The sequence below is a fragment of the Macrobrachium rosenbergii genome, chromosome 51 (genome assembly GCF_040412425.1).
Source record: "Macrobrachium rosenbergii isolate ZJJX-2024 chromosome 51, ASM4041242v1, whole genome shotgun sequence".
NCBI lineage: Eukaryota > Metazoa > Arthropoda > Malacostraca > Decapoda > Palaemonidae > Macrobrachium > Macrobrachium rosenbergii.
The window spans coordinates 6,283,546-6,310,272 of NC_089791.1; the positions used below are offsets into that span (position 1 = coordinate 6,283,546).

General features: G+C 34.5%; 1 protein-coding gene across 1 annotated transcript in view; it reads right to left on the reverse strand.

The window, feature by feature from the left end:
• Positions 1 to 26,727, reverse strand: part of LOC136833126 (G-protein coupled receptor GRL101-like) — a 692,174-nt gene that overhangs the window by 273,199 nt on the left and 392,248 nt on the right. The window contains exons 7-8 of the mRNA XM_067094785.1: positions 25,657 to 25,776; positions 18,566 to 18,703 (exon numbers count right to left, since the gene is read on the reverse strand). Coding sequence (XP_066950886.1) covers positions 18,566 to 18,703; positions 25,657 to 25,776 — 258 coding nt within the window. The remainder of the gene's footprint in view (positions 1 to 18,565; positions 18,704 to 25,656; positions 25,777 to 26,727) is intronic.

The window sequence follows — 26,727 nt, forward strand, 5'->3', positions numbered from 1 at the left end:
TATATGTATTTACACACATACACACACACACTCACACACATATATATATATATATATATATATATATATACACACATATATATATATATATATATATATATATATATATATATATATATATATATATATATATATATATATAATGTCACGATGCATATCAAGTACCTGGTTATTACACAACTAATCTCAAGATTCAAAATATACCTCACTTCAGCCAGATACCTGAACTCTCATAACATTAATTATTACGACTGAGTACTCTAAAGGTAACAGTGATCCCTTAAGAAAAAACTTATTTATCAATCACTTGAAAAATCAAACTAAGTTCATCAGAATATGTGTGAGGTATCAAAAATTAAACTAGAAATCTTCTAGAGTATAAGGGCATCACTCCATCAAAAAACTCTAACGTTTTCCCTGGTCTTAATTCACTTTAGCAAAACTAAAAAGAACAAAACATGTTTACCACTTTGCCTTATGCACACATAATCAATCCTATTCACTGGTGATTAATAAATGAAACACTGTTTTTCTTAAAATGTTAAATACAAATATTTATTTTTAAATTCAAAGTTTATAATTAGAATTCACAATTAATTAGAATTCACAATCTGAAAAATCTATTATTCCTTGAAAATAACACAACACTCAATTAATTCTTGAATTAAATTATGAAACAAAACTAATTCACAAAAACTTTATCAGGAATTTAAATTAATCAAGCAAAATTTAAACTATCAAGAATTACTCAAGATTTAAAAAGAAAATCTTAAATAAATGAAGTATTAAATCAATTACGCAATGTTAAATTATGTATGCAATGTTAAATTATACCAAGAAATATTTAAAATGTTACGTAAATAAATGTTACATCACAAACGTAAAAAATGTGAAAATACAAAGAGATTGTAAATAGAAAAACACACAAAAATACACATAAGATTTATCTATAATGATTTCACTTTTTCAAAATTTCCTAACTTATCATACCATGGTATTAATAAGTAAAATTCACGTTACCTTACACAAACTTGTGAAAACCTCTGTAAATCACTTGCTGCAGCTGCGTTATCACAAAACACACTTTTTACCAGGCGCCGTTACGAACTAAATAACTTTACTAAATTCAGATCTCAAAAGTTAATACTAATACGTGACCACAGACCACTATGTTAAAATAATCTCTTCCTAAGAACGAGAGAGAGAGAGGGAACCAAATCGACAAATTTTAGAATTCCAGTAACAGTGAAACAATTACATGATGTCATTAAAGCATTTTGGGTACGAGATACAAAAGTTCTAGAAGCAGGGAGGTGACGTCATTAAAGCATTTTGGGTGCGAGATACAATGGAGAAGCTTCTAGAAGGAAAATGATGTCATCCCAGCAAAACGTTTTGAACGCAGTCTTACAAAACATGACGTAATTGATCAAGACACGTATTCTTTCTCTCAAAGTGGCGTACGTGACTCGAACAATGCATGTAACAACATGAAATCCCTCGTCTTGAGCCCGTACAAGACGAATCGCATTTGTTATCCCAAACCTGTCATCACTAACCCAAAACAAAGCGCTCGCTCTTATCTTAACTGATGACAATTGAAATGAAACAAGCTCTTCCTGGACACACACACACGTGTTCAAATACTACGCTTTTACCAAGAAAGATTCTAAACTACGTTACCATTAAAATTGTATTAACAATTCTAAATTACGCTATCAAGTTATTCAATCATTAGTTCTTTTGAGATCTGATGCCAAACTAAATATGACACTTCAACAACCATTATCATTACACATAACACATGAAACAAAGTAAATATGTCAAAATTATAGGAGGACATACGTATTACAAGGCAAAATCATGAAAATATATAAAATATATATATATATATATATATATATATATATATATATATATATATATATATATATATTATAGATAGATAGATAGATACTTCTTATATGAAACTCCTTCCAAACTTATTTATTATTTACCTACTGTATTTAGCTTCCTATTAAATTTTATTATGATGTCAATAACCTACATGTTGTGACACCAGTTTTAGTGGCCATAAATCAATCAGATCTCTATTTTTTGCGGTACAGAGCTACAAACCCCAGCAACCAGCCATTTTGTAACTTTGGTATCGCCATGAACAAGATGAGTGATATTATTTACCTCTCCTGACATGCTAAGAAGTGAAAACTGTGATTGCTCTCAATAATCAAAGAAGAAGCTTCCCAGCCACGTAAGGGTTATTTCCTCATACTAATGGGTCCACACACATTTACTAAGGACTTCTTTCCTGGAGGTATCCTTGAGGACATTGCATCCGTAACCTTGCCCCACTGTACTTCCTAGAGCATCAAAGTCCAGGTTTTACCGCTTATTGCCATCACAATATCAGTCATTAGTAAACTAGCCTGGCCCTAGGGACATTTCTAACGATTCCTGAAGTTTGGACCAAGGTACATCTGTTCTGTAAACTTATTTAGGAACCAGCTGTGAGAGGGTAGCACAGGGTTGGTGTGATAGTAATTGGAATTCATTACTCACAGACTATCATAGTTACCCACAGGAAACTAGGTACATATTGCTTGAATATATATATATATATATATATAATATATATATATATATATATATATATATATATATATATATATATATATATATATATATATATATATATATATACATATATATATATATACATATATATATATATATATATATATATATATATATATATATATATATATATATATATATTCATGATATTGCCTTGTAAAATGTATATCTTTCCATGATTTTGATATGTTTACCATTCTAGTTATGTGTTTTGTGTAATAATAATAATTGTTGAAGTATCGTATGTAGTGTAATGTCAGACCTCAAAAGAGTTAGAGATTTAGATAACTTAGCAGCGTAATTTAGAATTAATGATACATTTTAATAATAATGTAGTATGTGATCACCCATTTTGTCTCCCAGCAACATGTGTTCTGTACTCGTGATTTTGTATGTTGTGTTTTGATTCGGTTGTCATTGCGAAAGATAATGTGTTGACAAACGAAAGAATGGCAGTTGAGTCGTTTAACATTTTGTCTCATACGAGAAAAAGACTAATGATTTCACGATGTTTCATGTACTGTTCTGAAAACCAACTTTGGTTCTTCGTCTTGTTTTAAAAACATGCCATTTATGATTGGCCAGCTGCTGTCTGTTTTGATTGTGTTGAGATCTTATTAAGAGCTTCGTCCCATATGATTTTCTGTTCGAGTCACGTAAGTCTTTTTTGGGTAAAAGCACAAGTCTCCATCCATTATGTCATGTTTTGTAAGATTGCACTGCTCTGATCACGTATTGTTCTAATGCACTAGTTTTGGCCCCAAAACGTTTTGCTCAGGAATAATGATGTCATCTGGTTGTTTCATTTCTAATCAGAATCCAAAAATTTGCTCATTCTGATTTCAGAGACCGTCCGTGTGGTTCTCTCTCTCTCTCTTTCTTGAAATGAGAGAAATTATTAACGTAAAATATCTGTGTGGTCACTGGTATTAGTCTTAGCTTTTGAGATCTGAATGTAGGAAGTGTGTAACGACGCCTATCAGAAGTCTCTTTTGTGAATCTCAAGCAGCTGCATTTCGAGTAGATTTTGCAAAAGTTTTCACAAGCTTGTGTAAGATAAAGTGAATTATGCTTTGTTTGCAGTCTCTTAATTTTTCACATTTTATATATTAGTGATTTGACATTTATTTACTTAGCAATTTAAGTATTTCTTAATAATTTAACATTACATATTTGATTTAATTTTTATTTACTAAGATTTTCTTTTCAAATCTTGAGTAATTCTTAATAGTTTAAATTTTGCTTGATTAATTTAATTTCTTGGTAAATTAAAGTTTTCGTGATTTAGTTTTGTTTAATATTTTAACTCAAGAATTAGTTAAGTTTTTGTTTTTTTCAAGTAATAGTAAATTTTTTCAAATTGTGAATTCTAATTATAAATTTTGAATTTAAAAATAAATTTTTGTATTTAAATTTTTTAAAAACAATGTTTCATTTATTAACAACCAGTGAATAAGATTAATTGTGTACATAGGACAAAGTGATAAACATGTTTTTTTCCTTTAGTTTTGCTGAAGTGAATTAAGACCAGGGAAACAGTTAAAGTTGTTTGATGGAGTGATGCCCTTTTATTCCAATATATTTCTTGTTTTATTGTTGATACCTCACACTTGTTTTGATAAACTTAGTTTGATTTTTCACGTGATTAATAAGCTTTTTAATGGATCACTGTTACCTGTAGAGTACTCAATCGTAATTTTTATTGTTATGAGAGTTCAGGTATCTGGCTGCAGTGAGATAAATTTTTGAATTCTGTGATTAGTTGTGTAATAACCAGGTACTTGGTATATTTCGTGAAAAAAAAAATATATATATATATATATATATATATATATATATATATATATATATATATATATATATATATATATATATATATATATATATATGTATGTATGTATGTATAAATGCCCACACACAGAAACATATGCATATGCATATATATATATATATATATATATATATATATATATATATATACACACATATGCTTCGTGTGTGGGCATTTTTCCTTTATAGGGAGGCAGTGACAGAAGGGCACAGCCATTCAGTTTTTCAGCAATTCTTCATGGATGAGGTTGCAAGTACCATGCCAACTTCTTGACTCCAGCAGATACTGGTCCCTATTTACAGCTGTGTGGACTGAAAGGAGATGGGATGGAAATAATCCAAGGACCTTCCATATGCAAGCTGAACATTGTAATGCTCAGCCATGGTGACCTTTTTGACAGAATGCACCCACCATTCAAGGTCTACCCATTTAACCTGACATTGAAAATATCTATTGACAACATTAAAATTATTCACATTTATAGTGTCTTTGTGACTTTCATATTGATGGAGTAACTATAATTAAGGCATTTTACCGTCTTAATTTAGATGGTAAACTTTAGTCTTGTTAAGGCAAAAACTTATAAAAAACTTGTCCGTGAAACATTTGAGTCTGTGAAAACCTTCATTCACAAACACTGCCTGTGTTTCCATTTCTAAGGTAAATATTAAGAATGGCAGACCTCAAGCCAGATAATACATAGGGGGGAAGGCTAGGGTTTCTTAGTTTGCAGGCAATTTAGTGAACAAATGGAAGACTCAAGGACAGGCCAGGTATCCGAGCACATAAGACTTTCAACGCTGCAAATGAAACTGAATGAAGTATGTAATTTCGAAAATTAATCTCAAACATTCCAAGTTTAAATGAAATCTTTATTTCAGGAAAATGTAAATGCTATCAGAGTTAGGGGATGCAAACACCTGGCTATGTGCTTGGCTAATAACATGACAGGATGTACGCTTGCAGAATGGCTCAGAACAGTGAAAATTTAACATCAGCCTATGATATGAATATAAACAAAAGTTGCTCTGACATACAGATGTGGTGTATCTCTATGGCTATTTCATAGTTGATAATAAAAGGTTAGAAAAGAGGGAAAACAAAGCCATGAAGACAGCACAATGAATATAAACTTAAGTGACGAAAGAATGAAAGTAATTTATTCAAACAGGTGTTTGAGAGGAAGTGAAATGGATAATAGTAAGTGGCCCACAGAAGGGTGAACATGAAGGGAGATAAGATCTCTGCAAAATGTTTGGAAGGATGAGTGTCTATGGAAACAGCTATTGGGGTGCAGGAAACAATTGTTAGGCCTGCTCTCCTCGATGGATACAGGGGGTGAATACTGAATAGGAAGGGTGGGAAAAAGATATGACCTGCTGATGTAATTTGTTTGCAAAGTTAATGTGGAGTAAGGACAAATACGATAAATATCAGATACAAGGATGATGCGTCCATGAGATTAAACATGTGAAAACAAGGTTAGAGAGTGTTCCATAGTCACTCAGTTAGAAGGAGAAAGAATGATTAACTGTTAAAAAGTGTGCCATTGTAAGTTATGGGAGGATGAAGAGGGAGACCGAGAAAGTACTGGCAGATGATGTGATGTTTTATGGAGAGGGAGACCGAGAAAGTACTGGCAAGATGATGTGATGAAAGTCTTGTTCACATAGGACCTTAATGTTCAGAAAATGAGAGAGCACATGCCAAACAGTGAAGAATGGCACAGTGTGCACTACGGAGGAAGGTGTTACACTCTGCTGAAGAGGCTTGTCATTACACATAAGAATGTAAATGAATGATGTCTTATTTTCTTGCAAGGGGGTTCATTCTTACGATTCACTGATTTGTTTCTTTCCTTAAGAGCTTTTTATCTCTTTCATCAAGGAAAATAGCCTTTTGGTCTGGTCTTCCATTCTTTTCACAGGACCAAAGCATCTTGAACCACAATTATACAACCTTTTACCTGTGTTAACCTTTTTACCATTCACCTACGCATCTCCACACTTCTTACCTTTTTAAGTCTTTGTACAGCACATAGGGCATTGAAACAACTCACCTCTGTAGCTTCAGCCTTTTTCCCATTTACATTCAACATTCTCACTTCACTCTCATAAGGGTGAGATGACTCAAAATGTGTTCCACCTTGGCCCTATAAATAATTAATGTTACTTCCCAATCTTTTACAAACACCCTGTTATCCTACTTCCTCCACCTCTTCTGTGACTCCACTCTTCAATCATAAAAACACAATAACTGCTTTCATTCTCCCATCATACATTCATCGCTTCATCTTCCTTGTTGCCATTTTCCCTCAAAACCTGGTTCTCGTTCACATTTTCAAACCCTATCACTGGTTTCCCCAGCTGCTCTTCGTTATCCCATATCGCTACCATGTCTGTAAGACATCAACCATTCTATCCTCTATACCTGACTCATTTTCTTATTCCACATCTCTCCACTAGTCTAATTTCAATTCTCTGCCTTCTTGCATCACTCTATCCATAAAGAAATTAAACATGGAAGAGGACATAATCACGCACACCCGCTTTTGCAAAAAACCAATTATTCCATTTTCTATAGATTGTGCCACGTTTCGTTCCCATCATAAAAACTCTTCATCGATCTCAACAACTTACCTTATAGCCCATATGTCCTCAGCATCTACACTGCCTCTCTATCGATTCTATCAAGAGCTTTCTCTAGGTTCACGCATACAAATTAAGCCCTTCCCTCTCACATAATCACAAACATTTGCACCCTCTTTCTTGTCTAAAACCACATCATGGTTTCTCTGTCAATCATTCTGTCATCTGTCTCACGCTTTCTCAATCAAACCCTGCCACACATCTTCCTTAGCGCACAACATAATGGTAAGGTCTTGTAATTCTTCGTGTTTTTCTTATTAGCTTTACTATTATACAGTAGAACAAATGTTTATCTCATCCATTCCTTCGGAACCGTTTCCTCATACAGTCAGCACTCGAAATATAACGCTATAAATTCTACCCTTTTGCTCTTTTTATGGGCTCCTTTTATTGGATGGAATTACGTTTTAACAAAAAAATAAATATATATATATATATATATATATATATATATATATATATATATATATATATATATATATATATATAACACAAGTGGAACAAATAACTGGGTGGATTTAATGTTTCACGCCTCCATATTAGAGTACTTACACAATTAGGATGCAAAACATTTAACTTTTCATAGGTCCTCCGAATTTCATTTCGTGATACAATGAGAGGATAATCATTCCCGTCACACAATAATTTTTTAATAGGTCGGAAGAGCGACCAGCTTTAATGGTTCTCTTTGTGCAAACTTTCTAAAATCCATAAAAATATATTAGGTAAAAGCTTGCGTTTTTCGTGAGTACATGTCTTAATGCCACGTAAGATTCAGCCTTTAGTCCCCGTCACTGGGCCAAAAGCAACGCAATAATCTCACTGACTGTGGAAGGTTTGGTGGGCAATTTACAATGGAAATAGACAATTAATTCTATGCCTTTCCCAGTTGAGGTTCAGCTCTGCCATATTCATATTCATAGCGGAAAACAGCCTTAAATATGTTACAGGTACTATGAGCCAAGGGAAATTAGGGTCCTGGCAAGCGTTACCAACAGAGTATCACCTTAGCTTTCAGCATTATTATTATGAAATAAATAGCAGAACTGGAAGTAGCAATTTCAATACTGCTTTTCTGTGCAAGTGCTTCCCCAAGAATTGCTTACTCTTATCTTCTTTTCTTTCTTTCTCTACCTGCCAATTATTCGAATGTTTAGTAAATACGCGAAGGCCTGTATAGAAAAACGCCACGGGCGGTGGTCTTTCATGACATCATCTTAAAATTGCTTGACAATCACTAAAACGATGAAGGCAATGAGGCGATTAAACTGCCCTAAGGTTTATATATGAACAAATTCAAAGTTTCGCTTTATTCCCGTGGAAATAGTAATGTCATCTCAAACTCATCTATTTCAGAACGTGGTTAATCCGGTTCCTAATACGGCTACATCCCCTTTTACTAAAATGAATAAAGACAAAGAGGAAATGAATACAATTTTGCCTTTCTCCCTCTCGTCCTTTTCGTATAACATTAATCTGAATGTTTTAAGTGCTCATATTAGGGAAAGGGAGAGGAAGAGGAGGGAGGAAAAAGAGAGAGAGAGAAAGAAAGAGAGAGCTTAATGAATAGTTTTTAAAGATAAAGAAGGATTTTAAATACAATGTACCATATTATATAAGGCCACAGGTTATCATAAATCAAATTACAACCAATTTAATTCCATTTATGGTGCCCATCGTTAAAGTTTTGCTTAATATATCTGAATTTAAATATTTATTATATATAATATATATATATATATATATATATATATATATATATATATATATATATATATATACATATATGTGTGTGTGTGTGTGTATTTGTGCCTTGTGGTGTGAGCAGTTGTACTCCTCACCTTCCAAGGAAGAGGTCCCAGACTTAACTCCTGGGCATGCTGGTGGATAGGCTGGACAGGAAAGCTCCATTAAAACTCAATATGCATCTATTGCCCTATTGAGGGAATTAAGTACCTGGTAGTCAGATGACCGCAGTGGTCGCAACCATGGTGAAAAAGGGGTAGCAGCTAGCAATTTCATACCATAGATAATTTGTTTATTTGATAGTATATATAGTAAGAGGTTACAGACTCCAAGTCGTAGACAACTGGAAGTTCTCGTATAAAGCAGTGGTGTGAATGGTGCAGTTTTACTTCCAGGAAATGTACAAAACCTAATAAGGGATTGCCTTTGGTCATTCAAGAGAATCTGCTTCATCAAGAACGCCATAAACCACTACATTTATTCAGCTGCCTTTTGACACGGTGCTGTGTCTGTCAAGTCTGTGCTGGGGTGTAAGTTTTATACTTCTTCAGATATTCCTCGTCTCTTCAAAACTTTGCAGATGCCCCTATAACTGTCTTTTCCATACAATCTGTTAATCAGTTGTTCTATTACCTAGAATCATCCATGACATTTATAAGTGACGATGCCCAGCTAATTGACTAAAATATTTCCATTCTCCCTCTTCAACTGTAACGTTTATCACTTGATAATCTTAGTTTTTTTTTTGCATTCTCATACGCAGACTATTGTTAACATTAACTTTTAACATTTACCACTTACTTTATATTTCCGTCGTCGAAATAAATATCTGATCACGTTCCGCTACACGCCACTGTGTCCCTGTTTACCGAGGCATAAAATGTGGTTCCAAGTTTTCATTCTATAACAGCAGATAAAGCCGAGTAGAGTGGGGAAAGAAAATCAGAAGAGTGCCATCTGACATTATCCTTTCTAATGGCCATGTGGAGATGAGAATGAACAGGGTCTCGAGGAAATGTGTTAAGAAGAGTGCCTAATTGTTCAGGAAGCAATTTCCTAAATAGATATTCAAAAGCAACCTGGGAAAGTAAATTGTGAGGAAAAGAACTTCGAGCGAAGCAGATGGAAGAACGTAGTAACGAATGAAAAGGTGAGAAAAGAAGTACGTTTAGGTATAAGTAATCATCACCTGGCTGAAGAGAAAGGGAAAATAAATATAAATCGTAGTTTTAGTGGGAGAGAAAGGTAAAAACTCGATTATTTATGGATTTAAACGACTGTCTAGGAGGCAGATTTCTACACAGATACATATATAACAGAATTATTGTGCATCGAAAAGTTCGAGTATCTTATATCTACACGCTGACTGATAACATTCAAGAGTTATAAAGCATTGATACATGTAACTGATCGAGTTTGATAATTGATAACTTTGTATATTTGCAATTATCACCTGATTAGTAATGAAATATCAGTTTTTTTATTGGGACTGAACATGGCATGTCTAGTATATTATTTTCAGTTAAGAATGATACCTTTTTCTGGATCGTGTATATAATCAGTGTACCAAACGTATTTAATAAATTTTGAGGTGATAATATTTATATTGCATGTTACGTATTGTTTATGGTTCGGAGACTCATAATATAATGATAATGTTATTTAGTGCAGTCTATGACTGAACTGATTATTTTGATTTTTGATTCAGTAGTAGAAAGGGATTGGAAACGATAATGCTGTAACTCGTCTGCCTATCATAACGTATTATTGTTTTCAGTTATTTATACAAGTTGATCTTAAACCTCGTGCTCTGGCACTGGTGATTTGGTACTCGATCAGAATTACGCGGGAAAACACTTAGCCTATACTTTGACCGATCCTACATTTATTGTTAATTACATACGCAACAAACTCTTATTATACCAATGTAAAACATCACAGACTGGTTCTGATTTTTGCAGTGATCTTATATTGATATATGTCATTCGTGAGGATTATTCGTAAAAATTCTTGTTACTGTTTTATAGGCATTTTGACAGCAGTTGTAATCAAGCTGTTCATTACACTATAATATGGTTCTTTTGTGAGTAGTTGACTACTCTGTATTCTCTTACCATAACCTGAAGGACTGGCAGGTAAGAATAAAATGAATGAAATCTGCTAAGGTAAAGACACTGAGATGGAAGTTCAGGGGGGGTTATGCAAACTTCAAGGATGAGGTCACAAAGTAGCAAGGGTATGTAGGAGGGTAGGTAGATGGCACTGAATCAGTAATCCTGAGATAATTCTGAAGGCTAGCAAAAGGAAAAAGGGCACAGTTTGTAGTGCATTTACAAGACAAGGCGGTGAATGAGTAAACCAATGTCACGCGAGTGAACAATAGTTATGGCAAGCCGAAATGTATGGGTAAGTCTCAGCAAAGACTTTGGAGAGAAAAGGGAAGCACATGGATCGAATGGTTCATCATATGAATAAAAAAGGAGAAAGATGCTGTCGAGGGGAATGGAGCCCAATCTTGATGGAGTGAGTGTTTTGAAGAGTTGTGGAATGAGGAACATAGAACAGAAGTAAACATATGTGATGCAAGCATGCAAGAAGCTCATCTAAATTTGAGAAATCTTGTGAAAGTGGATGTTGAAAAATGAGGAGGCCAATTAAAAAACTTAAAATTAGAAAGGTACCACGGGTTGATGGATTTACAAGGTGAAAATCCACAATAGAGGTGAAAGTGTGACTGAGTAACTAACCAGGTTGTGTAAGGTAATGCTAAGAGAAGGGAAAGGTTCTAAAGGGATGTCTGATGAAAATTAGAATTTGTTTGTAAGATTGCAAACGTGATATGGGTGATTAAAAAATGACAGGGGTACAGCATTACTTACAATAAATGGATACATGAAAGGCATAATGTTTAATGAAAAAGGACAAATAGAATAATTCGTGGGGGAAAGCACTGAAGGTTTCGACAAGAAAAGTGTGTGCGGATCAAGTGTGTTTGTTATGATGCACTTTTGAGAAAAGTTTGAGAGTACATGGAAAATGTTTGCTGTGACATGCATAAGTCTAGAAAAAGCTTGTAATAGAATTGAAAGATACATAATGTAGAGGATACCAAGAATGAGTGTGTAGAAAGTTTCTTTTGAGAACGATCAGTTTTCTTAACGAAGGATGAGCTCACGTTACAAAGCTGAGATGGGAGAATGGCTAAGTTAGGGTAAAACCGAATCTGTGAGGAGGAATGCATCATGTTCCCAAGGCTCATAAATATCCCTGTGACAAGTCAGAATGATGACAAGTCAGGGTAAAGCAGATGAAGTGCAATGTTATGGGATGAGCAAAGGGGTCTTGCATGGAGTGTGACATGACTATGACTTATGCTTGCAAATGACATGAGTCTGAAATTTTGAAAAAGTACTAGTAAGTGAATGTGAGCCTTATAACGTCACAAGGGTAAATAAGAGATCATGAACGAGAGTAATAAATACTAATAAGGGCTATTTATTCATTTTTATGAAATTTATGTTGTCAAGCCAACTTGGGTAATTCCAGCCATTCGGCGTTCAAGTACAAAGATCTGAAGGTGGAATGAGGAGAAAACCCTACAGCTGCACTGAGAAGTGATAGAGAGGTCGGAAAGAAGCGGGATCGGAGATAAAGTAAAAGACTAAATTGTGGGTGCAGCTAGTGGTCGAAGAGGTGCTGCACACACCCTTTAGTACTACCTACACTGCACCACATGAGGCGCACTGAAGGCACTACCCCCAACCGAGAATATGGACTACAGAAGAATGAGACTGCTTCCCCCAAACTGGATTGAGTGAAAGAACGGAAGTGGTTGATATCATATTGGTATTTTGGAGTAGACCTAGGAAACAATGAAAAAAATTACGTCATAAATCTGGTGAGGTAATGGAGATAAGGTCTATGTATGACATCTAAAAAAGAAGAGCAATGTCTATGGAAACTATGATAGGATTGTCGAATCAACCCTCCTTTACGTAAAAGAGTGAATACGTTATGAGAATGAAAGGAAAAGTTTGAGCTGTTGAATTGTGCAAGCAGCATATGCAGAGTAAAATGTGTCAAGGGGTCAGAAATGTGAGGAAATAAGATGTGGTAAGATGGTTGGCATAGGTGATAAGATAGAAGAGTTCGTTTCAAGGTGGTTCGGTCATGTAGCGAAAACAGAGGACGATAGTTTCGTGGAAACTTTGTGGGAAGTGATGGAAGGAGAGGTAAAGGAACCTATCAAGTTTTACGCCCTCCTTTTCATTGCTCGTCCTAACAATAACCACTGAACGTTTCTACCTTCCATTCACTTTCAGAATAAAATCTTTAACGCTACCTCTTATTTTCCTTATGCAAATACAGATAAGCTCAAACTTACAAACTTATAAAGGAGTGACTCTTTGCTAAGTCATCCTCGATATTTTTACATAAAGCAACTTTGTTGCTTCTCACTATATTACCACAGAAACGAAATATTCGCAAGTGTAATGGCCAAAAAATTTCTATAGTCCTGTTCAAACCTATCTCTCCTTTTAATGAAACATTATGCAAATTTTCTTATCATGAAAAATATAACAGCAACCTTAAACTGGTTTTAGCACAATTCGTCCTTTTTCGACGAAAAAGCGAAATAAAATGTTTGCAGAGCTATTACTGTCTACTTAAAATTTCATCAGGACTGATAATATGTTCGAAGGATATACTGTATATGATAATACTCATTCGGTTCATGAGTATCAAACTAAGTTCAGGCCAACATAGACGCTGGAGAGAGAAATGTTCTCCGAAAAAGATGGAAAGTGTGGGGATTCAACTTTGTGCATTATTCAACGCAACGCTTATAAAATGCAAGTATTCCTCATAATCTGGATAAATGACTTATGACAAAATGCATACACTTGTTCGTTATTAATGTCTTTTTCTCTACCAGTTTATTTTCTCTTGATTTGGTTTTCTTTCGAAACAGAGGGAGTTACTTCTTCCTTTGATTATTGTTTAAATAAACAAACTTTCAATAAAGTAAGCACATACAGGAACTGACTTGGAAAGCAAGTTTCCACTTAGCTAAATGGCAATAAGTGAAGTTGAGAAGGGAGATATGAAAATAAATAAATAGAGGTACAGATTTACATTCAATACACTAATGTAAGTCATAATATTTTGGCAGAGTGCACTGCTTACAGTGCTCCTTGTGTGGTGTACTGTAAAAAAGAGGTGACGTAAGAAAAATTCCGGTTCTCAGCAAACCTTTGGGGATTAGGTTGCGAGGCCCTTGTTCTTTGCCCTAACTTCCAGCTGACGCTGGTATCCATTCAGTGCCGTATTTACTAATAATTTAAAACAATTATATGTTCAACACTCGAAATCTGTACACAATTACGGAGAAAGAACAGTCGCTTATAAAATTCATCGTCAAACCTAATGAAGAAACATAATTTACAGGTTATTAACGAGTGACAAAGACATCCGGACAATTGAAGAAGAAGAACCGGGGAGGGAAGGCAGCTTGACTTACGATATCATTTTGGACTAAATTACATCTCTTACATCTTATAGTATATATATATATATATATATATATATATATATATATATATATATATATATATATATGTTTATGTTTGCATATATATATATATACATCTTATATGTACATATGTATACACACACACACACACACACACACACACACATATATATATATATATATATATATATATATATATATATATATATATATATATATATATATATATATATATATATATATATATATATATATATATATATATATATATATATATATATATATATAGTGTTACCACTTTTTTCCTTAATATATAAAACTGTTGCAGCAGTTCACTTAATAATAGGAAAGAAGTAAAAAGGCATAACAGAGTATAGACTAAATATTTCTTATTATAAAAAGATGATTATTCTCATACAGTATTAATGGACAAGTTTATATTACAACTGAGGGGTGGTTCAGTTTTTTATGAATTGGACAGTGAAGTTTACTTTCATTATAGGAACACATACAAAAAGACACCATTGGCCTAGGCTTATACCAAATTGTCTGTATCACATGGAAATATTGTTTTAAAGTTTTATTGTATGATTTGGACTTATAACGGGCTACAAATAGCATTAAAGGGTCTAACAGTAAAATGAAATACATTATTTATTCATACTCTGATCAGAGCGTTTGAGATACTTCCCAGATGAAATACAGCAGCAAACTGTCATAAAACTGATGCTAAGAGAGAGAGAGAGGGAGGGAGAGAGAGATATTTTATAGCTTGCTATTCAGAGTTTTCCCTGACAGTGCTGGGTTGGTCAGCTAGTGTATATATATATATATATATATATATATATATATATATATATATATATATATATATGTAATTCTATATATATGTAATTCTAATAGCCGCCCTTTGTTGGCCGACTCGGTTGAGCTTCACACTGTCACTCGATGGGCGGAGTTCAATTCCGCGGCCGGCTGATGAAGAGTTAGAGGAATTTATTTCTGGTGATAAAAATTCATTTCTCGCTATAATGTTGTTCGGATTCCACAATAAGCTGTAGGTCCCGTTGCTAAGTAACCAATTGGTTCTTAGCCACGTAAAATAAGTCTAATCCTTCGGGCCAGCCCTAGGATGTTAATCAGCTCAGTGGTCTGGTAAAACTAAGGTATACTTAACTTAATTCTAATAGCCACAATGCCCTCTTAACTTAGGAATTCCCCACTACACAAGAATAGTTATATGCGATCTAATGCAGTCATTGTAATAAAAAGTATGTGGGACAAAGTAGCAAGGATCTCGGAATAGCATCTCGGAATTCGATTAAAGCAACTCGAATATAACTTTACAACAGGGAATATATTCAGTAGTTTATTTCAAAACATTAATGAACATAGCCACACTAGCAACTGTTAAAATGCAAAAGAGGTCATATTCTGTTCAGACATTAAAAGCGAAATATTATCGAATCGTTTATAATAAAGAACAAGTAAAGAATGCGCCGAAGTTTCTACAGCGCAATCGGGCTTTCTGTACGCCGTATAATCCTGTACGAAACTTTCAGCCAAGGTCCATGAAACTCTTAGCTGCGGCCCATGAAACTCAGCCACGGTCCGGTGGTGGCCTCAGCCACGGCCCATGAAACTCTTGGTTGCGGCCCATGAAAATCAGCCACCGTCCGGTGGTGGCCTGTGTTGTTGGTACCTATAGTGGTGCCAGAAGGACGATTGTGGCTAACTTTAACCTTAATTAAAGTAAAAACTACTGAGGCTAAGGGTTGCAACTGGTCTGTTTGGTGATTGGAGGGTGGATGATCAACATACCAATTTGCAGCCCTCTAGCCTCAACAGTTTTAAAGATCTGAGGGCGGACAAAAAAAAATGCGGACAGAAAAAGTGCGGACAGACAGACAATGCCACCTCAATAGTTTTTATTTACAGAAAACTAAAAATCGTGTTGATTCGATGAACGAGTGACCAGGGATGCACAAACTTGACTAACTACCTGTAAATAATACTTTTAGACAAATATATATATAATATATATATATATATATATATATATATATATATATATATATATATACACATATATATATATGTATATATATATATATATATATATATATATATATATATATATATATATATATATATACTGTATATATATATACATTATATATATAAATATATATATATATACTGTATATATATTTCTTAGATCTCAGTGACAACATCTCACTAGCCCCACTAAAACCAGCATATAAGTATATGAGGCCTTACGTACAATACCTAACTTCAGCGCGGCATTTGCTGACACTTTCATTGGACGTTTCTCAAAAGTAAGATGTTGGTCAAAAGTTACAAGTATAGACAAAGCTTCAGACTCTTTCAGTAGAGTTCCATCCACCTGAAGGGGAGGATGAGGTGGGAAATTATCACGAGAGCTACTAATCAATAGATACTAAGGCTTGATTACCATTCTCCTTGGTGAAAGAGTCTTATAGGACATTCAGGTGGAATTCCATCCTAATCTACAACCTCCAGTAGGCGCTCCTGTTCCTTGGGATACATTACAGAAATATGGCACAGTTGACAGAATATGATGTGGAGGGTACTAAGAATGTATGGTACATTAGATAAAGTGTGAAGTGAAATTAAAAGTTTTTGTTTAGGAAGTAAAGCTAATGTTAGAATATGCAGACAGGAGAGTTACTGATTTGGAACAAAAGTGGGACTTCAACAAAGGGGTGTGTTATGGCAGTTTGATATCTTCATGGATGGACTGATGTTACAAGTCAGATGGAAAGCTATCGAAGAAATACAATTAATCATCGATGGAGGGTGGAATGTCTGATGTCTGCAGATGAAACAGTGACAATAAACTATAGATACTTATGAACAAGTTTGAAAGTGTCTTTGAAGACGAGAAAGTTAAGAATAAATCTGAGCAGGAGTAAGATGAGGCTAAATGGAAACCACAGGGGACAATGAATGTTAATATGGACAGTGAAAAGAATGAAAAGAATTGATTACTCTAAGTACTTGGGCAAATGCACTTGGGAATAAAATTTAACAGGACGATAGAAGAGCTGAGTCACATAAGAGTAGATCGCAGAAGTTACAGGGTTGAGGGGAAAAGATTGGTAAGACACTTGGAGTGTCTATGGAAGCCTAGGTAAAATGCATGAACATAAAGTTGAGCCAACTCTTCATTATGGAAGTATGGGTGCAGAATACAAATGAGAAAAACAAGTTGAAGCTGTCGAAATGAATTGTTTGTGTGGCATATGTTGCATACAAAAAATTGGAATGGGTAAGAAATTTGTGGAGTTATTTAGAAGAGGTAATAAAAAGATTGTATGGCTGAAAGATGGATCGAAGCTTCTCGAGATTGTCTGTCTAAATTGAAAGAACAGAGAACGATAGATTAGTGTTTAGAGGAAGAAGAGGAAGAACTAAAAAGCACTAAAAAAGCCTTAACATCCAGCAACAGTCAGATTGTTTGTGATTAGAAATAGCGATGTGTGTGTGTGTGTATCTGTATGTCAGCCGGGTTCGATGACAAGATGTTCAGGTTTCTTCGTATGTGTGCGTAGCATCTAATTTCACCTAGGGACTCACATATGATCCGGCAGTTAAAGTAACCACTGTCTTTTATTTTTCTCTAAAACACACACACACAGATACATACACACATATATATATATATATATATATATATATATATATATATATATATATATATATATATATATATATATATATATTAAAATTAGGCTGCAAAACTATGGACAGTGGCACTTTCGGTCTTTTAGCGCTCAACACAAGGAAAAGGAGTTTGAGTGGATGGACAGCAAAGTAGAGAGATCAAGAAATACAGAAGATGAAGTACAAGGATAAAGGTGGTACTGGGAGAATACCCAACTGTTGTAGTAAGAAGACCTCGTGAGAGAGGTTGAACAGCAAGAATGACGAAAAAAAAGGGGAATGGACGTAGAGCAAAAAAGGCTAAAATGTGGGCGCAACTAGGGGCCGCAAGGACGCTGCACACACCATGTGAGGTGCATACAAAGTGACAGCGCACAACTATTCAAACTACTTTAACCAGGTGAATCTGAAAAATGTTTCTTCTTCCAGAGTAAGAGTAAATGTGGTTCCTTGAGCAATACTCACTGCAATCCAGAAGATGCGAGTGATCAGCACATCCGTGATGGCGGTCGTCAGAGAGGATGCATCTTTCCTGCGCGGGGATGCACTGGGCCCCACTCGCACACGGGAATTCACCGTCTGCGCACCCTGACCATTCGCGCACTGGCGTCGAAGATCGCAATAATAATAATAATTAAAATAACAATGTGAGCAAATTGTGATGTTAAGTGATAATAACAGAATTACTAATCACAGTAATGATGATGATAATACCTTCAGTGATTACTGTCAGAATAACAATAGTATCAAATATTGTGGATACCAAAATCATTTTGAGAATTTGAACTAAAATAATGACAGCTATAAATAGAAATTGCATCATCCACCTAACCCATAATACATCAATCGAACCAAACCTTATTTAGCAGGGGGCTTGCCCTGTGCCCCGAGATAACAAATAATGTCTCCAAGCAAAATACATTTCGTCCCTCGACTGACAACTGATTATCATCAGCATTTAATATTAAGAATGAGTTACAGCAAATTAACACAAAATTAAACTTCGGCGCCAAAAAATAAAAGAAATAAAAAAGAGAGCACAAAAGGCAAAGCAAAATAAATGAATTTCCATCCTGCAGATCAATGTTACAAACACTGTAATCATCTTTTTGAAAACACTTCCTTTTTTGCAACGGAAACAATACCTGTACGAAAACGAACCGAGCGTTGTTTTCAAAATACACGGTTTGCATGCAAATTACCAATGTATTTTTCAAATCACTCTCTTTGCTAGTAATTTGGACGCTGTCTCGGTCAGTTCATGTATACGCCGAATGATGTGCTTTACTTAAACTATTCCAAGACAAGACTTGCTAATAACTGCTAAAAAATACATAATTTACATAAAAATATCTTCTTTTTATTTAAATGGATATGACATGGACAATCAAGTACAGTTCTGCTATGCTCAGAAAATCAGCAAGGATTTTTCCAGTGACTTTATGTTATAAGCAATTTTTTTCCATTAAGAATGACACCAACATATTTTTTGCTAGTAAATAAAGACATCGACAATCCCCGCCCCCACCCGCCCCCAACCTCAAACCCTTCCCAATTCCCTGATGTCTGCAACAGCTTACTCCTGGTAAATGAATGAATAACGTCACCAAGAGTTTTTCACAGTAAATCAAGTATCTCATCAACAGTTTATTTTCAATAAATGAACAACGTAATCAACAGCTTTTCCCAGTACATCAAGAACGCTACCAAGAGTATTCCCTTTGGACTACAAATGGCATTTCCAGATCTCCCAGTAAATAAAAGAGCGTCATCAATAAATTTCACATTAAATTAAGAATATAATCAACATATTTTTAAAATAAATTTAAGAATTTCATGCAGACTTGGGCTTAAATTATGAAAGCTATCAATCATTTTTTTTAATAAATTAAGAATGGTATCATCGTAAAATGTCAAGATTTTTTCTTAAATACACCATTATATTAGGAATGGTTTCAACAGTTTTTCTATTAAATACTTTGTCATCACCAATTTTTTCCAGCAACATTCATATGAACTGCTCTGTCCACCATATTAAGATACATAGTTTATTCTTATTAAATCAATAATGGAATACATAATTCATTAAAAGTTTTCCCGTTTAAATGATGAATATCATTAACAGTTTACTCCCATTAAAAAATATCAAGAGGTTATCTTTTGATAAATTAGTAATTTCATTTGTAGTTATTCCCCTCAAATTAAAAACGTCACTGATATTTTATTCCATTAAATAAAAAAAAATATTATCAAGCACTTATTCCCATTAATTGAACAGTGCCATCTGCATTTCTCCCATTTAAATTAAACTGTAAATGTTAGAAAAGAATTTTTCCCAAGTAAACAAAGTATATCTCATCAGCCGGTTCTCATTAATTTCACAAGTCATCGACAGCTTTTCCCAAGTAAATTGAGAATGCCATTAATAGTTTACTATTATTAAAGTAAGGAATGTTGAGCTTTTCACGTGAATGACTTAAATAAAATTTTCCCACTAAAATTACTGAAATCATCAACAGCTTTATCCCGCTAATGTTAAGAACATTTTTTCAATTTTAACAGCTCTCTAATTTCATCGGGTATATCATCAGTGCTTTATTCCCAATAAATTTATATTGTTGCTAAGTTTTTCTCATTAGATTCAGAATTTGTCTCCCATTAAACTATTTGTCTCCCATTAAATAAAGGTCATCAACAGTTTATTTTCATTGTATCAAAGATGCCATCACGGAACTTTCTTGTGATTATAATATCGTCAATAGTTTTCTTCGGTTACATTTAGGTTACCAACAGTTTTTCCATTTAATTTAGAATGACATTTACAGCTTATTCCATTCAGTTAAGAAAGCCAACAGCAGTGCTCATCATTTGTTTAAGGAGGTCTGCAACAGTTTTTCCCCATTACGAATATAACCTAGAGTTTCTCCAGTTAAGTTAAGAATGTCAACAATTGCTTCCAACTAAATCAAAAATGTCAACAACAGTTTTCTTCCAGTAGATAACGAATGTATTTTTCAGTATCCCAATGAAAGTAAGAATATCGCAAAGTTTTTCCACAAAAGACTTAATAGGTTCACTTCAGGGTGTGGCGTCCCTGTCTACACGAGTTAGGGTTGAAGAGACTCTTTAGCCTTGGCAGGCAACTCTTTCAGGAGAAGGACACCCCGAAATCAAACCAGCGGGTGGAAGGGACCCTTCAGCCTTGGTAGGCAACCTTTCTAAGAGAAGGTTACTCTGAATACAAACCTCGTTCTCCAACCTGGGACTGTGTCATACTCATTGTACCGTGGCTTCCCATGGTCTTGGGTTTGAGTTCCCGTGCTTGAGGGTAAAATAAGGCATTTTTCCTATTTTTGTTAATTTTCTGTTTTTTTGAAAAGTGTGTAGGACAGGCTGATGAGAAAGCAGAAGCTGTTTAGTGGATTATCAGGAAAGCGCCTTCTTCTTTGCCTATTCTTTTCCTTCTAGGCTTTTCATAATTTCTAAATCCATCCTGACTGTCCTCCCCCCGTTGCAGTGGCAAACCTGGGGGGTTTCTTATATGCCTTATAAGGTGCGCTGGCTCCACCTTACCGACCAGTTGCTTCCGGCATTTTTTCAATGACATATGGTTAGGTTTTTCTATACTTTCAATGTAATTTTTGTAAATAATGCAAATACTGTTGTTGTGGACTGCATTATTATTATTTATTGCTCAGTTGATTTTTATGCTGCTGTTCTTATGAGTTTATTTATTAGTTTTGCTACTAATTTTATGTTGTTAATTTTAATGCTTTTGGGAGACATTGAGCTCAAGCCTGGGCCTGCTCCTCATTACTGTAAGAAAAATTGCAGAGTGCTTTACTCAAATATTCGGGGCTCTTGTAAGCAGTAACAAGTCAGAGGTTGAGTTTTAAACCCTGGGTTTGTTGGCCCTGATTTTATTTACTGTTGTAACATCCCACATGCGCAAGGTATGGCTGTATACACTAAGTCTGGACGACCTACATATGACTGTCTCTTGGAAAGGATTAGTATGGCTCCTCCAATTTTGTTCACCTAATTGAAGAACCCACACATATTTCTGGTAATAGACTTCATATTCACAGATGTTCTCAAGAATTGTATGTATATCTGCAGACTGCAGTAACTACATGCCAATTTCTATTCTCCCTGTGCTCTCCAAAGTTGCAGAAAACTAATTTTTCAGCCATTACATAAGTATGTGGAATCTAAAGGATTGTTTGCCGGTAGTCAATATGCATATCCGAAGCAATTATGTACCTGCGATGCCATTTAGATTTGACATGCCATTTGCAAGAGAACTTGATAAGGGTTTTGAGTAATTCAAATAGATTTTAGTGCACTTACTTATAAACTTCAGAATCTTGGAGTGGGTGGATATGTTTTAAGTTTACATCAACATATCTTTGCAGGTAGGCAGTAGCAAGTTGCTGTTGATGTGATCTTTAGCGAACCAAGACTTATTGTGTCTGGAGTTCCACAGGGCAGTGTTCTTGGTCGACTGTTATTTTCAGTGCACACAAGCGATATGGTTGTTGGCCTGGAAAACAAGATTGTTCAGGATTCTGACGATGCAACACTTGTGGGTGTTGTAAAGTCTCCACTTATGAGAAATGAAGCTGCCCTCAGTCTCTGTCGGGACAAGGAGCGGATTAGTGAATGGTGCAGTCGGTGGGGTATGAGGCTGAACTCCAGTATAACGAAAACACTGTTGATTAGTAAATCTCGTACAGATTTTCCACCTCATCCTTCACTCCAAGTCAATAGCACTCTGCTGAATGAGTCTGAAGGTTTAACAATTCTAGGTGTAACTTTTGACTCACATCTTATTTTTGAGAAACATCTAGTGATAAGCATTAGCATGTTGCACGAAAGTTAGGTATTGTACGAAAGGCCTAATATATTTACAACAAAGATAAAATCAATGCAACTTGTTTTAGGTTATTTGTCCTTCCTTTACTAGAGTACTGTTCTCTGGTATGGATGATTGCTTCTGCCAGAGATTTACCTCTTTTAGACAGAGTGGTTCGTGGTAGTAGGTTTCTGTTTCCATATATTAGCACTTATGATTTGGTCTCTTGTTTGTCAATTTTTCATAAGTTGTATTTTAACAGAGATCTTTCACATTCTCAATTGATCCCTCGTCCCCTTTTCCTGCCAAGAGCAACCCGATTTGCTGAACAGCAGCATCGGTAAGCAGTAAATGTGCCTCGCTGTAGATCTTTTCAATTCCACAGGTCTTTTATTGCCCACGCTATTGGGCTGGGGAACAGTCTCCCTGAGGATGTCGTGCAACTGGGACTTCCAAAGTTCAAGCGAAGATGCAATGTATTACTACCCTAATACTTTTCTCCTTGCATTTTAATACATTTTTTTTCTCTTTATTGATTGATTATTTTTTTTATATATAAGCGAGATTTCTTCTTTCTATATTTACCTTTACCTCCTCTTACTTCTATGAACACCGTATTCTTTGGAGGCTTGAATTTCAAGCCAATGGCGTCTGTCTGTGGGCTTGTTCCATATGAATAGGGTTCATTTTCTGAATATAATTATAATAATTATAATCAGAGACCTCTCAGAGGTGTATGGTAGCTATCGTCTGGGTTTCACACATTCCAGACCCCCGTTAACCATCGTTCTGGCTATCAGTAAGATTTCACGTTAAAAGAACACTTTAACCTCTACCTCCAAAATTAAGGTTGAACGATTACCTCGGGCGAGAAAAATAATGAGGTTAAGATGCATACAAATGAAGAGGAGAAACATAAGGTCAGGGAAAGAAAGAAGAAAAATAACCGATCATAAAAGAACCAACTTCTCAATCAGTCACCTCATCTCTTTGAACAAGAGTTAGTTCTGCCATCACCTATACCTGAAACCATTAGATTTTATTACATAGTCGCTTTTAATCACAGCTGGTGGACTAAAGTTTTTGCGTCCTCATGAAAAAGATAACATGAAAAGACGAGGTGATCGAACAAACGTCATTAGAACGGGTGAGCTCTCAAATTCTGTGCAGCAGTGGATCGTTGAATACCTGTTACTTTTGTCATTCATAGACTGCATAATCAGATTGAAACTCCCGCCCACGCCAGTCGACGCTGACACGAGAGAGAGAGAGAGAGAGAGAGAGAGAGAGAGAGAGAGAGAGAGAGAGAGAGAGAGCAGCACAAATAATTTTATTAATATATTTTTTTCTAGAGCTTAAAAAAATTGTGTCATCAACAAAATACAGCGTATTCCAATTCACATTTTAAACGGCTTAAAACGTGTGGAGCTTTTACAAGTTACGTCAATTGTAAATTATCTTACCCGACCTTATGGAAAATAAGAGGGAAAAGTATTCCTCTAAATGTCTACACTAAATAAAACGAAGCATAATAAGGACACAGCATCTGCCTTTGAAATAACTGATTTACACGGTGAACCTCTTTATTTAGATATCGAGATGGGTTTCTTCATGTTCCCAAAAAATATAGTTCTAACTTTCATTACATATACATTATATATATATATATATATATATATATATATATATATATATATATATATATATATATATATATATATATATATATATATATTCATATATATATATATATATATATATATACACATATATATAATATACATATGTAACGAAAGTTAGAACTAAATATTTTTTGGAACATGAAGAAGCCCATCTCGATATCTAAATAAAGAGGTTCACGGTGTAAATCAGAATATTTCAAAGGCAGATGATAGAACGGTCTGTAAACAGTTGTGTTATGGCACAAAGTTGGTACCGTAGCGATAATAATTTAATCGGAATCAGTATTCATACAAAAATAAATATGCCATACAGTTTTCATTCCTGTTACATAGGCATTTTGATGGTGTAATCTTTGGAAAACGTTACGCTTTTGCAATTGATCTGTGTCCTCATTATGCTTCGTTTTATTTGGCGTAGACATTTGGGAATACTTTTCCCTCTGATATCATATACATATATATATATATATATATATATATATATATATATATATATATATTATATATATATATATATATATATATATATATATATATATATATCTATATATATATATATATATATATATTATATATATATATATATATATATATATATATATATATCTGGCTATTTTCAGTTATGGTTCCCTAAACAAAGTTGGTACAGGTAGCAATAATGATTTAACGGAATCAATATTCATACAAAAAATAAAGATGCAAAATAATTTATTTCCTTTACACAGACATTTTGATGATGTAATCTTTGGAAAACATTACGCTTTTGCAGTCGATCTATTTCCTCATTATATTTCGTTTCATTTAGTTTAGACATTCAGAAGAATGCTTTTACTTCTTATTTTCCATTAGGTAGGGTAAGATCATTTACAACTTGCATTTACATATATATATATATATGTATATATTACATATAGGCTAATATATATATATATATATATGTGTGTGTGTGAGTGTGTGTGTGTATGTGTGTGTATGTGTGTGTGTGTATAAACAATCTGGTGCAGAGTGAATGCACTTACCACCGCAATGCAGTTCATCTGATTTGTCGGGGCAGTCATTGATGTGGTCGCACCAGAAGGACTCGGGAACGCACTGACCAGTATGACATCTGCGCAATCCTTCCCCGCATTCATTTTCATCTAATTGGAATGATCAGAGAGAGTGGGCGATTTGATTAGTACGGGAGGGGAAAAAGTCAAGCGTAATATCTGCAGAAAAAGAAATGAATTAACTGCCGATTAAAATACATTGATGCTGTGAATTATGAAACTTCACAGGGTTTCAGAAAATTGTTGATTGCTTTGATTTTTGTATGTGCCTGACAAATATATTATTAGGGCATGCATTTATTAAAGTGCGCCTTATTTCCACTTAGCTGAATGCGAATATACGTGGGGTGAGTTGGCTGGGTGTACGTCAGGTAATTATTATAAACCAGGTCATTACTTGCTATTAATTAACAATATTAATTAACTTGCCTTTCAAGAATGAACCGATTTTTCAATTCATGGCTGCTTCTTTCACCTACATGCAGAGTAGTAAAGAACAAACAACTACCTCACTAGATGCTCTTTGATCCGACAAGGAAGGGGTGGAGCCCCTAATAATTAAGATGTCACTAATCAATCTTGTCAGGAATTAACAAACTAAATTACGGGCGCTTTTTAAGGCAAAGGTCTCCCTAAAAAGGTTTTTCCTTTTATTAGGAAATATAATGTTTTAAGGAAAGGGTGTTCTTTATGGCACTACTAATTATGAAAATGTTGTTCACCTTATTAAAACTCATTCAATCTTTGGTAGAAAAAAGGCAGAAGAATTACCATGCGCATGAGAAAATAAATTTTTTGAGTTACGAACAACCTCGCGTTTATCTCACCTGCGTAATCCGGAAGATTAAAAAGTTTCCAAGGGGATGTCAAGATGCTGATAAGAACTAAGGATTTTCTATAAAAGCAAGCATGGCAGGCGTCAAAGGAAATAAATTATTAAATACTATTAGAAAGTCTCATGGGGCGGCAGAGGTCCTTACCCTTGAAGAAAAACGTTTGTTTAACAAGGAGAAACAACTCGAGGTGATATGTTCTAAAAAA